Source organism: Gymnogyps californianus, chromosome 10 (genome assembly GCF_018139145.2).
Source record: "Gymnogyps californianus isolate 813 chromosome 10, ASM1813914v2, whole genome shotgun sequence".
NCBI classification, from domain to species: domain Eukaryota; kingdom Metazoa; phylum Chordata; class Aves; order Accipitriformes; family Cathartidae; genus Gymnogyps; species Gymnogyps californianus.
The window spans coordinates 21,041,453-21,055,381 of record NC_059480.1 but is presented as its reverse complement, the minus strand read 5'-3'; the positions used below and the strand labels follow the sequence as shown (position 1 = coordinate 21,055,381).

The following is a 13,929-nucleotide window of genomic DNA, read 5'->3' as shown; positions in this document are numbered from 1 at the left end:
CCAGGGCTGGACCTGTCTTAACGCATTGTATTTTGTGGTACTGTTGCCAGACGAAATGCTCTCAGCACTCGGTCCTGAATGGACACCATGCAGGCTTACAGCTAGAGTCTGTCAGGATCAGTGCTGAGTGTAAGGCAATAAGCACAGCTGAACCAAAAATGAGTGTGTCTGCCATTTGTCTTGTGCTGTCTGCCTGTGACTAGGAGTATTGGTGTCATCTGTGCTAGGTCTGCACAGCAGACTAGTACGGCAGCTTGCTATGCAAAAACAGCTCAACTGCTACCAGGAACAGCTCTGATCTGGAAGCAGTCTGCTTTGTTTGTGCTGCACTGCGCCGGAGCTAAGGAGCACTACAAGAAACCTGACTTGTCATTTTGTCAGCTCTGTTCTCTATCTCCAGTTCAACCTTCCACTGTTGTAGACGTTATTCGTATCTCAAAATCTGTATGAAATGCTACTGTGTGATCCTACCCAACAACGTATTTAAACTGTTGGATATTATAACTGTAAACGCTGTAAAGGGTGTACATACAGGGACAGTGATAAGCTCTTTAAATACGCTTTTACTTTTATATTTTCCTGAATATTTTTAGGTATAGATTACCAAGAGTGTAAACTTTGAAAACATACTGAATTCTGGTTTTGTTTTCTTGCAGTATATAAGAAGCTGTATAATGCTTGGTCGCATGCCCAATCTGATGCTGATGGCTAAAGAGAGCCTATATACCCAGCTGCCACTGGACACCTTTACAATGCCATCTTATTCCAGGCGTATCTCTACAGCTACACCCTACATGAATGGAGAAGCTACAGCCAAATCCCTCTGGACTATAAATAGTGCTCTCAGAATAAGAATCCTCTGTGCAACCTATGTAAATGTGAACATTAGGGATATAGACAAGGTAAGGCAAATGCTGTATGGCATCACGTGTGGTTTTCAGCAACTCGTGGTCTCCCTCCTGAGTTTTCTGTTCTGTGTTTACATTGGAAAAAAAGCGTTATTTAACATGTTAGAAAACTAGACCACTTTGTTATTTAAATTTCAGTACTCAATTCTAAAAAAATAGAGGCATGTTTTAGCATCTGAAAACTTTTGTATACTACTTAAAAAGCATGAGTTGCGGTATTTAGATAAATATTCTGCCTGGTAGGAGCAGGACTCAATTTGCATAGTTCACTTAAGCTGAGTATATAATGGATAGGAAAACAAAACCTGTGTTATCTATAGTCTAAATAATGATTATGTTTAAGAACGTATTACAGTAATTGGCAATAGTTTTGATGAGGGGATGCTGGATAGTGTGCTGCTATCTTTGTTTTTGAAGAGGGAGGTATGGGGAGATCAAGGAGAAAAGGCGGGTTGGGTTCAATCCCATTGAAGACATACTACAAACCTGGCTCTCTAACTTTCTCAGAATTTGTTCGGTCTTTTCTTTCGCTATACCTTGGCACAGGAAGAATTGAGAATAAATTCCAGGGTTTTTTTGTGTTCATTTCAAGTTTATTACTGTATTTTTTAAAAACTAGTTTTGCAATTAACGAGGAAAAAGACCAAAACATTTTTTCTAGAAGGGTATGCTTATATACTGTGCTTCACACCTTACAGAGCATGAACGAATTTGAGTTGAGGAGTGGTGGGGCTGTTTGGTTTTCAGTTTTGTTTTTGTTTTTTACTTGATGAAAATGAAAGGATAATATGTTGTAATCATAGTATATGTTGATAGCAGTGAAAAAATGTGTTTATAGTAACATTTCAAAGACAGTACTAATATTGACATTGTTTTCAGATCTATGTTAGAACAGGTATCTACCATGGAGGGGAACCTTTGTGTGACAATGTGAATACTCAAAGGGTACCTTGTTCTAATCCCAGGTAAGCTAAATACTTGAATGACTATAGAGAACCGGACTTCCAGGGCATCATAAATGATAGCACTGAAGGAGTAAAGGCTCAACTTAGCAATTATTCAGGTAGAGCTCCTTGCTGGGAATTCCTTGCCTTAAGTTTTGTAAAAATATTTTTACATATCCCTGTATTTATAAATAGAATTAATTTAATTCAAACACAAGTATTTTGTCTCACATATTATAGTAGAGTTTCTTTACTGAACAGATCTGTTTTACATGTGCATTTACAGTTGCTTTTGAAATTCTAATATAATTACTCATTAATACTGTGAAATCAGCACAGCTCTGGGCAACTGAGCTCTGTTTTTGACTGTGGATCAATAGCAGGTGTTTCAGTTGCAGGTTCAGATTTCACTTTCAGCATGAGGCAATGTAATGTCATGTAACCTGGAAATTTGTTTCTGTGAGGTTGCATAGCGTGTTCTAAAGCAAAACCACTGAGTGTGGAGAGATGGGTATCATTTACTAACGTGGAAGTGACTACCGGCTCTGGGCTGATTATTTTCAGGAGACTTGACCTACCATCAATATTATCTGGAAAAATAAATCACATGAACTTAAAAGTGCAAAAAGAAGTTTTATATGAGCATATATAAACACATTGAGAACAAGTATCTAAAAGATGTTCCTGTAACTTTGACTAATGAGGTGTGAAATTTCAGCATCTGCTAGGATTAGATACAAAGTATGTGTTCAGAAGTAATTCTTTACTTGCATGTCCTGTCTGAGTTCATGTCTTTATTAATACATTTTGAAACTTTTATTTTTGTCTGTACATTTTCTGTGAATATGATTAGGTTTTATAATTAGAGGGCCTAATAGTATACATAGTTGTTGAAAAATAGCCTCTCCCTCTGAGTTGCCCCAAATATAGCTATACTTGAACTGATAGTTTAACTGTTCTAGAGAGAAAATCTTCTTGGAAAGGTGGTGAAGGGTATGGCTTGAAAACATGGATATAATCACACAGATCTGTATTATATGAAATGAACATGTAAGAAAAGTGAATTAAAGTTTATCAGCCAATTTCTTCATTCTTAGAGAAGGGCTTGGACAAAGCCCTCTACAACAACTTTACAAAGTTGTGTCTTTGTAAAACTCTGCTTTTAGTAGCTACAGACACATTGAAAAATTAATGCTCTCCTTGGAAGCTGTTGTCTCTTCCAACTGAGAAAATTCAGCATGGCAATCCACTTGGGAAAAGAAACTGTATCCAGAAGTTCCTCCTCAAAAGCACAGTCCTACCAACTGAGATAAAGTCTACTTAGAGAAGTTGATGAAAACAAAATATATATTCCTGTAGAACCAATCTGTGTTCTTATTACTATGGTAAATAGAATAATATTTGAATTAGGAATATTGCTTTGGATTTCTGTGTTATATTTCTGTGCTATATTGCCATCTTGCAGTTATCGTTCTATTTTCCAGCAGTTCAAATTTAGTTGAGTTCTGAAAGCTATGCCACATTTTTTCCCCGCTTGCTTTTTTTCCCTGAAGTGAAAAATATTTCACAAGCTAAACCTTACATTAGTGTAGCATGTATGCAAATCCATTATCTTTAGGTTACACCTACACTGACAGTTGCAGTCAGTAGGTTTGCAAGACTGAAAGTGAATGAACCTATTACTAAGTTTGCAGGAATTGAACCTAGCATGACTTTTTAAACAGTGCTGATGCTAGAAGGCTATTTCAGGAGGTTTCCATTCCCAAAAGGAGTAAACGTGGTCAAATGCATGTAGGAGGACCCTTCTTCAGTAAGAAAGTGTACTCTTTATGGACATATATAGTTTAGGTAGGAATATAACAAATACTTTTTAGTGTAGCTGTTGATTGAATGCAGTTGTCTCCATGTTCTCCTTTAACCTGGTTTTATTCTGCTTTTTAAATCTTACAGATGGAATGAATGGCTATTGTATGACATGTACATTCCTGATCTTCCACGTGCTGCTCGGCTCTGCCTTTCCATCTGTTCTGTTAAAGGCCGGAAGGGTGCTAAAGAGGTAAAATACTTCATGGCTTTAATACACTAACAAACAAAAGCTACTTAAGTCAAGTTTGGGAAGATACTTGGTAAATGCTGTCCTGGCAATGAGTCTTAGTGCAATGTTTGATTTGAATCTGATTAAAATAGGGGTTTTTCTTTTCTTGTATCTTATTCAGACTACCACTTTTTTGTGGTCAGAAATAAAACAACATGGAAAAAAGCTTATCCATTCAACACTGTAAATCATGTCTATACTGTATTGCCAAAGATCAGTGTTAGTGTTTTGAGGTGCAGGTGCCTTTAAACTCAGGTTTCTAAACCCATATTTTACTTGCCTATTTATTAAAAAGGGCAATATTTATAGTTGAATTTAGAGTTGATTTTTAAAGTAAAGAAAATTCGTGTTGCTTTAGCATTTGATGCAAGATCTCAGATAGTAATTTTTAAGAATCTACGTATGGCATCTGGTTCTAGCCACCAGCAGCATTACGTTCTGGGTTTGACTGTGTCTCACAGGTGTACTATATAGTTTTTTGTCTACAACCAGGTTTACGAATCTTATAGAATCATAGACTGGTTTGGGTTGAAAGGGACCTTTAAAGATCAGCTAGTCCAACCCCCCCTGCCATGGGCAGGGACATCTTTCACTAGATCAGGTTGCTCAAAAGCCCCACCCAACCTGACCTTGAACACTTCCAATGATGGGGCATCTACAACTTCTCTGGGCAACCTGTTCCAGTGTCTGACCACCCTTATCATAAAAAAATTTATTTCTTATGTCCACTCTGAACCTATTGTCTTTCAGTTTAAAACTGTTGCCCCTTGTTCTGTCACTACAGGCCTTGGTAAAAAGTCTCTTTGTCAAAAAAACCCTCTCTCTCCATCATCTTGAGTTATTTTGATGTGGGGAAGATGTTAGCGTATGTTTGCAAGTGTTTTGGTATCATTTCGCAAAATGACTGCCATGACAGTCATTCATAGAAAAATATGGTATAGCTTCCACAGCCTGCTTTCTGTTAATCTGGGAATGTAACAACTTGCTCTGGGGTGAAAGTGTTATTTCTCCTGACTCACTCTGCAGTAATTAGTAGATGACACTGAAAAATCATCTTTTAATCTCTTTAAGGAGCACTGTCCATTGGCTTGGGGAAATATAAACATGTTTGATTACACAGACACTCTTGTATCTGGGAAAATGGCTTTGAATCTTTGGGCAGTACCTCATGGGCTGGAGGATTTGTTGAATCCTATTGGTGTTACTGGATCAAATCCAAATAAGGTAAATATTTGCATGCCAGCTTCCTCCTTACGAGTACATTTTCAAAACATGCTGTATTCTAATTATCATTCAACAGAAAAAGTAATTTAAATTCCCTTTACATAGGAAACTCCATGTTTAGAGCTGGAATTTGATTGGTTTAGCAATCCTGTAAAGTTTCCAGATATGACGGTGATCGAAGAGCATGCCAATTGGACTATATCACGTGAACTGGGGTTTAACTACAGCTATGCGGGGCTGGTAAGGCAAATTCCCCTTCCAAGATTAGCTACTAAAATATAAAAGTATTATTTACTACTTTATTTATTTTACTCAGTATATTAGTGATAAAGAAAACCTTTTTCTTATATGCTGATTTGTTGTAAAATCAAGAAATCAATTTTTTTGTTTTGTGTTTAGCAAAGTGAGTAATATATTCTCCCTTTTTTATATTACTAATAAACTGATGTAATGCTTCACTGACCAACCAAAACACTTTAAAGAGAAACTGTCTTACTGTGCAAACTGTTAGGGCATTTTTTCACATTTTTATATCGCTAATTCAGATGTCTAAACTACTTAGTTTAACTTTTCAAAAGTTGTAATTCTCCTTCAATGATACTGTTTTCCTTTGCAAATTCATGTTTATAGGTAGGCTTTCTTGTGTAACCCAAAGGTGCTTATAACTCTTTACTGGCTGTTTAACGGGCTACTTATGACAATAAGTACAGGGAATTTTAAGGGAATTGATTGGCATACACGTGAGTAGTCCTTTATCTCCCCTCTTCCATGAAGAGAAACTGTGCGTTGACAATGGGCTTTTTGGTGAGATTTGGAGCGTTCTTAAAAGCACTTGTTGGATGATTAAAAGGAGAAAAAAGAAAAGCAGTAAAGCTAAAAATGCTATGTATTTAAAGACAAGGCCATGAAATTAGTTAGTATGTCTTACATTTTCTTCTGGAGGCTGGTTCAAAGACTTGAGAGTTTCCCCAAGAGAGCTTTGTGGTCTGCATGAAGAAGAGTCTCGGAGTGGAAAGTTTCGCTGTGCCAAAAAGTGCATAGGTGTTAGTAAGCTTCCAGTTTGGGAATTCTGGTGATATTTATAACAGTCCCATCTCAACATATCTTGAACAAACGGTTGTAGGCATTTGATTTCTCTTGATACTCTACAGGAAGTCCATCATAGAGTGGCATATCTGCTTATGGTATATATTGTGACTGAGCAGGGCTCAGGGCTGTAGGGCTCTTAAATGTTTAAGGACAGCTGGCTTCTTGGTAAATAACTTTCCTTTGCTATAACACAGCCTATTACCTGGGCTTATATATGCTCAACTCATTGTTTTGTTCCATCTGTAAGCAAAAATAGAAAATGGTGAGGAGAATAAGCTCTTACTTCAGTGACAAAGTAATGATCAACTTACACTTTACAATTAGAAAAAAAATTTCTGACGTAGAATAAATTCTCCAATTATTGTCTTGTCTTTTTTGTGATAATCCTTACAGTACCATAGAAGAAGGTCATAGTGGTTAAATATGGAGAAAGCCTGTTTACCTCAATGACTAAGTTGACAGGGAAACAGACTATATATCACTGCTTTGGTCTCACTTTCTCATTATTCATGCCACTTTTCTTTCAAACCTCCTTGTTGTCTGCCAAAATCCTCTTATTACTTATCTTTTCTTAAATCATATTTCATTAAATGCTTGGTAAGTTTGAACATCACTAGTTATCTCTTAGTATTGTATTTGTCCCCTTTATCTTTTAATGTGTGGTATCTTCAGGTCTGAAGCCAAACTTTCTATATTCCAGTACTGTGCATATTTACAGCTGTTTGTAATATTAACTATATTTAGGGAGTTAAAACGCAATGTGTTGTTACTCATTCAAAAAACTGGATACTAGACTACTGTGTAGCATTGGCCATATCTGAAAGAGGTAAAAAACGCTTGTCTGAAATGGTCAAAATCAGCAAAGCAGTCACTGAGGTATGATTTCTATATAAATGTTTTTGTTATGATACAAAGAGCATAACTTTTTTTGTTTAACCTTGAAATTCATTACACTGCATTTAAAATCAATTAATACATACTTATAAGATATCATTTATAGGTCCATTAATATCTCAAATATGAAAGAAGTTTTAAATATTAAATCTAATTTACTGTCCCACAATTCATAGAATTTCAAGTTTTTGGTGTTGACCGCAACAGGATAAATGCATTTTCCTTCTGGGCTTGACCTAAACTATGATCTTTCTGACCCACTATGCAGGTACATTTTATACTTTTTTGACTTTCATACCTTGACTATTTAGGATGACTCTTCCAGAATCAAGATGAATATGTACAATTAATCACTTGTTCAATATGAACTATTTGATCTGATGTCAGGAGTAGGGCGATTATAAAGTCATTTATCCATTAACTTCCTTACAGAATGACTCTGGCTTTGCTCCTTGCACTGTATCCATTACCATAATATTTAAGAATGTGTTCTAAAAATTTTCCTGTGCCACATAGAGTGTAGTCCTGAATAATTTCCCCCCACTTTTAAGTCCAGTCCGTGTGCTTCAGAACAGTAATAAAAAAACATGTTGGTGCACTAAGATCTCACACTATCACACTACTAACAGGGCAAGATACTAAAAATCCTGTGAGTTGGTTGATTCATACCTTAATATTGGTAGATGTAAGCTTGAAGGCCAGAATATTCTTGTCCTCCATAATAGTAGTGAACCCATCGTGAGAACATATAATTTATGTAATTAAAGATAAATGTAAAGTACAGAACTTTCAGTCTGAAGTAGATACCATATCATGTGGTATAACCTGACAACTGTTTCAATATTTGTGCATATTCTTAGAAATAACACCACTTCACCTTTTAAAGGGTGCCTTGATCTCCTATCTGGAAATTTCAGATTGTTCTTTTCTTCAGCTTTTTTTTTTAAAGCTAGATGCACTGGAAAGACTTTCTGTAAAAGACATGTAGGTATTCCTGTTCCAAAGTACTAGTTCAACCAGTTGAAAATTTCCGCCAACAAAACTGGCAGACAAAGCTCAGTTCGTTCTTGCTTATTATCTTGTTTAATGTGCTCAGTAGAAATTGCCCAGGGAAAGAGCAGAACAAGAGGTCAAATGTTTGGTTCTACAGTTTATACAATTTGAACTTGGAAACAAGTTGATCTTATTCTTTTGTAGTAGTAGGTATCATACAGGTGTGAAAATGTGAGTTCACTTTAAAAACACTGTTCAACTCTTGTAGAATTTTTGGGATAGCTTCATCTTAAGTGTCAACCTTGTTTATTAAAGTTGTATTTTGTATTAAAGGCAATAACATAAGCTGCTTAAGATTTCTCTTTTTTGCAGTGCAATTGATTCTGTAGTTGAAACCTCAGAAACCGCATCATTTCATGTGTTGCTTTGCAAAAAACACATTAAATGAACTAAAAAATGGGAAGTATAGGAGAAAAATTGAACTTGGCACGAGCTGTGAAAAATCAAGTAGTAGTAGTTTCAATACCTCTGACATTGGTCTAAGCTGGTTCTAATAAATGAAGTCTTCGATAAATTAATTTCAGCGTATACCAGTTCTGTTTTCTGTGCTCTTTGGGGAATATCTTATACTAATTCTGGTTAATGTTTTCTAGTCTTCTGTTACTCAGGCTTTCCTACAGTGTTCTACCTTCTCTTTACCTAGCTTCATCCCCCATATTCTGCTTTTTCAGTTCTGATTCTTTTTCACTCCTCCTTTCAGCAGCTCTCAGCAATCTCAAAACTGGAGACAGAAATGAGCAGTTTCATTTTGTGCTGCGTTATGTTGTTCATCAGATGTCAACTGCTGCTGTTTCTCCATACAGCTGATTTAGTTGAAAAGTACCTCTTCTTGTCCCAGTAGTGACTAAAAGCAGTTGTAGAAATCAAAGGCCTAGTCTTTCATCTCTCTCTATTTTTAAATTGTAAGTCCTCAGTAATAACAAAAAGAAACAACAAGATAGTATTGCATGACATAGGCTGTAAGTGTTGCTATGCTGTTAAAATACTTCATGCATGTTGTATGACAACAGAAGGAAATGCGTGGAGGGTTAATGGACCGCTTTCTCTCTGCAGAGTAACAGAATAGCTAGAGATAATGAATTAAGAGAAAGTGACAAGGAGCAACTGCGAGCCATATGTACACGAGATCCTTTGTCTGAAATCACTGAGCAAGAGAAGGACTTCCTCTGGAGCCACAGGTATTTAAAAACAAAAACCAAACCAAAGAAAAACCCTTGTTGGCACAGTCAGACTTCACCCCATTCACTCCAGATTTGTCTTGATTGTCTTGGGCTTTGCTCCCTTTTCTTTATGCTGTATCGTTGGGCGTAGTGTTTTAGAAAGGGCTTTTAAAGCATTCTGCATTGTATGTCTTAGTTCATAAGCCCATGGAGAAAAGTAAGTTGTTGAACTAGTTTACATTTTCCCCATTACCGCTGTCTTACCTTCATGCATGGATCCTGACACGACCTTATGGTATTGATCAGACTCTGCTGACAAAGGAAGAAAAAGGTGCAAGACTGAGGGGACATAGTAGACAGTTATCGAAGCAAAAATGACATTTTGTACATGTAACTTTTTTCTCTTTCGCAGACACTATTGCGTGAATACTCCAGAAATTCTGCCCAAATTACTTTTGTCTGTTAAATGGAATTCTAGAGATGAAGTGGCCCAGGTAACATATAGCACTGAAGAAGTTTGAAGTTTTGAAGAAGTTTTAAAACATGCTATTTTAAAGAAAACTTCTGGAAGTTAAAAACATGTTATGTGTAGGTGATACATTGAATGAACTTAGATGATTCAAGTTGCCACTATAATTGACTGATCAGTCTGGTCCATAGTTCTTGTTCTTTAGTTCAGTCTGAGTCTTAAGATTTCCTCTTGGTGGCATTACTTGAATCCCTGTTATGTTGCTGATTTGTCAATTATAGTTATATGTGAGGCTTTGTTTTCGTTCTTTTTATAGTGGATAAAATAACGAAGTCAGCTGGCAACTAATACCAAATTGTTTATTGAGAGGACTGGCGAGTAAACAGCTTCTACTTGGATGCAGTTTGTGTCTGATGATACCTTCTAATGGCTGTGTGTTACAACTTCTTCCTAATCAATGCAAATGTGTAACGTGCTTGGACTTTTTGTCCACAGATGTACTGCTTGGTAAAAGATTGGCCTCCAATCAAGCCAGAGCAAGCAATGGAGCTTTTGGACTGTAATTATCCAGATCCAATGGTGCGAGCTTTTGCAGTTCGGTGTCTAGAGAAGTACTTGACAGATGACAAACTGTCTCAGTACTTAATCCAGCTAGTACAGGTATATAACATATTTTGGTGTACTTCATGTCTTGTGTATATTCGATGATCACAGAGGCTTAAAATACAACAAAAGTTAAGATGATGTCAAAAAGAGGTCATCAAAAGTATCTGTTTGCATTGCAAATTATTTAGTAGGAGGAGATGAAATGTAGTTCATTTGCTGTAGTGCTGTGGTTTTGCTTGTTGATATTAAACGCCAAAATTTTGCAGAGATGCAGAACTGTTCTACCAACTGGAACAGGCAGCTATTTGAGCTGTCCTAACATATGGGAAAGTATGAGCAGAAGCATCTTCTCAAAATTTTGAGCAAGTTGAGGCTAAAATATTTGGTAACAGTAAAGGAAGCATCAGATGGTAAGTTCCTGAAATAGAGGCAGCCAATGCACTGTTAGCAGATATTGTTCCAGTCGTAACACATGCAAGTATCAACACCAAGATCAGTCATTCTACAAAAATTAATGTAAAACATAGATTGCTTTTTCTTTAACTGCCTTTAATCTGTATATTGTTCATAGAAATAATAACTGCAGCTGATATTTTTTATTTTCTCTTTATCCTTAACTAGGTTCTGAAATATGAACAGTATTTAGATAATCAGCTTGTGAGATTTTTACTCAAGAAGGCACTGACCAATCAAAGGATAGGACACTTCTTCTTTTGGCATTTAAAGTAAGCTTAATATCATGTTAAGGGGTGGTGGGATTCCTATTAGCTGTAAACAATTAGTTGTTTTAAAGGCTTGGCATACTAAATGTCCTTTTTTAGGAAAATATTACTACTTAAAGTTTGTTTTATATTGGTTAAGAGTTTGAATGCATAGTTTGGTAATAAAAGTCATCCCTTGCAGTTTCAAAAGCTAGTTAATAATAGATACTTAGTCTTGTACTTCTTGTCATCTAATGATGATTATTCTAAAAGCAGGGTAGTATAAGATTGTTGGAAGCCCCCCATATTGTCAGCTGTTTACAACTTTGACAGATTTCTGCTGTGTTAACTTTATTTTTTATGCCAGGTCCCCCACCAGTCTTTTCCAGAAAATTTTACAAATAGTTGAGGCCTAAAGAAAGCCACCCAATTTGACCAGATAAGGCTTTGAAAAATAACTGTTCATACATGCTTATTAAAGACTTTATAGAGCTTGATAGCCCAAATATCTCAGTGTTCTTCCTTACTAGGTATGACGTGGGCTTTTGTAATTCCTGGTGTTGAGAAGGCTGAGCATAGATCAGCCTACAGCATACTGGATTGTAGCTGGGTCTCACCTAAAAATGCTGTTCTAAGATAGTGTGATCAGACACAGAAATAGAAGCAAGGAATCTTTTGTGCTTTCAGTTTTCTACTTCCCTTGATAATCATCAAGGATAATGGAATAAGTTGCCTGACTAACTTGTTTGAGGGGATGTATTTTAGGACTCTACGAAGACTGAGAGTAGGTAAGAACAAGGAAACTAGAGGGGCCACAGCCTGGGATTGGCTAAATGAGACAAGGAGAAAATGAAATAGGTTAGCTTTGCTCTCAGCAAAGAAATCTGGAACTTGAATCGAAAGCTTGAGGTTTACTACAGAGTTTCTGGGAAGCATGGATTTTGAATAAAGGCAAGGGGTAGAGAAGCACAGGATGGAGCAAGAAGGAATGGGGAAAAAGCCTATAAACTCTGTGCTGAATTAGTTGTAAAAGGGTACTGAAGTCTTATCAGTTCAGTCAAAATTAGATCAGTTGTGGGAGGTCACTACAGGTTATTTACCTGAAAAGAAGGATCCATAAGGAGCCCTCAGGAAGATGTTACAGGTATAGCTTCATTTTTGGCACCTCTGAGTCATCTTGTCTTTAAGCTATAACTGTTCTTCCTCTCTGTGTAGGTCTGAAATGCACAATAAAACTGTAAGTCAGAGGTTTGGTTTACTTCTGGAGTCCTATTGTCGAGCGTGTGGAATGTACCTAAAGCATCTGAGCAGGCAGGTGGAGGCTATGGAGAAGTTGATTAACCTCACAGATATTCTCAAGCAGGAAAAAAAAGATGAGACCCAGAAGGTATTATAAGCTGTCAACATACCAAGACTGTTGCTGTTGAGTCACAAGAATTACTTAGAACTGTGTTTTATTTGATTAACTAGAAAAGTATTAATGCTAACTTCAGTAGATAGTGTTATCCTAGAAGCTGTAATACTTTCTGTGTGCATTGCCATTGTCTACCTCTTCAGGCAATTGAACTAAAGTTAAGGGTTTCAATTTGTGTAATATGTGGCTAAGCGGAGTTGCTTACATTGGAACTGTGCAAAACCATGCTTTAAAACCAAAGCTAAAATCTGATACTTGCCTTCATTTACATGTAATTAGTGTTCTCAAAACCTGAATGTGATTATTTATCAGGTACAGATGAAGTTTCTTGTTGAACAAATGAGACGGCCAGATTTTATGGATGCTTTGCAAGGTTTTATCTCTCCTCTTAATCCTGCGCATCAACTGGGAAATCTTCGGTATTGTCTTTAGTTTTGAAATTTGTCCAGATATTTAAGTAAATGCTTAGCAATGTTAACATTAACAATGTTAAGGTTAAATGTTAACATATTAAATGTTAGTATCTTCAAAGTTAACTGAATAAAATTTGTAGCAGAGTAACTCATAAAGAGTTGAAGTAGTTTCAGTCTAATGGTTTAACAAAATAGGGAACAACGTGACAGTTAGCTGTTCCTTTAAGGTGACAGGAACTGCAGTCCTTTTTCCATTTGTAAGGAACACACACTGCCAAAGGAAAACTTACAGTATAGCCAGCTCTTCTGTTGAGCTTAGCAAATGGTTAACATTGCACTTCCTAAATGAAGTTTGAAGCTGAAAGTAAAAGTGGTTGACTGTCGGTCACCCGTGCATTGTTAATTTGATACTAGTTCAAAGAGTTTGAAAAAAACAGGGAGAACTTAGTAGTATTACAGAAACATGGTATGAGAATCAATTTGTGCCTATTTCATAGAAATCTTACCTCTTTTTATAGGCTTGAGGAGTGCAGGATAATGTCATCTGCAAAAAGGCCACTGTGGTTGAACTGGGAAAACCCAGATATTATGTCTGAATTGTTATTTCAGAACAACGAGATAATCTTTAAAAATGGAGATGGTAAGGAAAAATAAGTGTGATCCAAAAGCTACTTATCTGTTTATTTTCCTAACCTACTGTTTAGTATTTTTTCTAAGCATATAAAATATATCTATCAAAAAAAGTTTAAAAAAAAATAATCATCTGAGCAATGCAATTTTCCAGAAAAAATAAGCATGCACAAATAAGTATTTGTCTCAGTCATGTACAAATTTTGTGTGTTCTAAGATGTGCAGTCTGAGGTGGAACATGATACTGTTTAATACTTTGTTCTTTTTACTTGAAAATGTCTTCAAGATATTACAGATATGTAATCTGTAATTCCATTATCATGGTTTTA

General features: G+C 36.2%; 1 protein-coding gene across 6 annotated transcripts in view; it reads left to right on the top strand.

Annotated features, from left to right (window-relative positions):
- Positions 1-13,929, top strand: part of PIK3CA (phosphatidylinositol-4,5-bisphosphate 3-kinase catalytic subunit alpha) — a 47,650-nt gene that overhangs the window by 21,845 nt on the left and 11,876 nt on the right. For all 6 annotated transcript variants that reach the window (XR_007767034.1, XM_050902708.1, XM_050902707.1 and 3 more), the window contains 12 exons: positions 657-902; positions 1,788-1,873; positions 3,803-3,908; positions 5,019-5,171; positions 5,277-5,411; positions 9,261-9,385; positions 9,780-9,861; positions 10,332-10,496; positions 11,064-11,167; positions 12,359-12,530; positions 12,870-12,976; positions 13,489-13,610. Coding sequence is in view for 5 of the 6 variants with exons in the window: in XM_050902708.1 (XP_050758665.1) it covers positions 657-902; positions 1,788-1,873; positions 3,803-3,908; positions 5,019-5,171; positions 5,277-5,411; positions 9,261-9,385; positions 9,780-9,861; positions 10,332-10,496; positions 11,064-11,167; positions 12,359-12,530; positions 12,870-12,976; positions 13,489-13,610 (1,603 nt within the window). In the remaining variant the exon portion in view is untranslated. The remainder of the gene's footprint in view (positions 1-656; positions 903-1,787; positions 1,874-3,802; positions 3,909-5,018; positions 5,172-5,276; positions 5,412-9,260; positions 9,386-9,779; positions 9,862-10,331; positions 10,497-11,063; positions 11,168-12,358; positions 12,531-12,869; positions 12,977-13,488; positions 13,611-13,929) is intronic.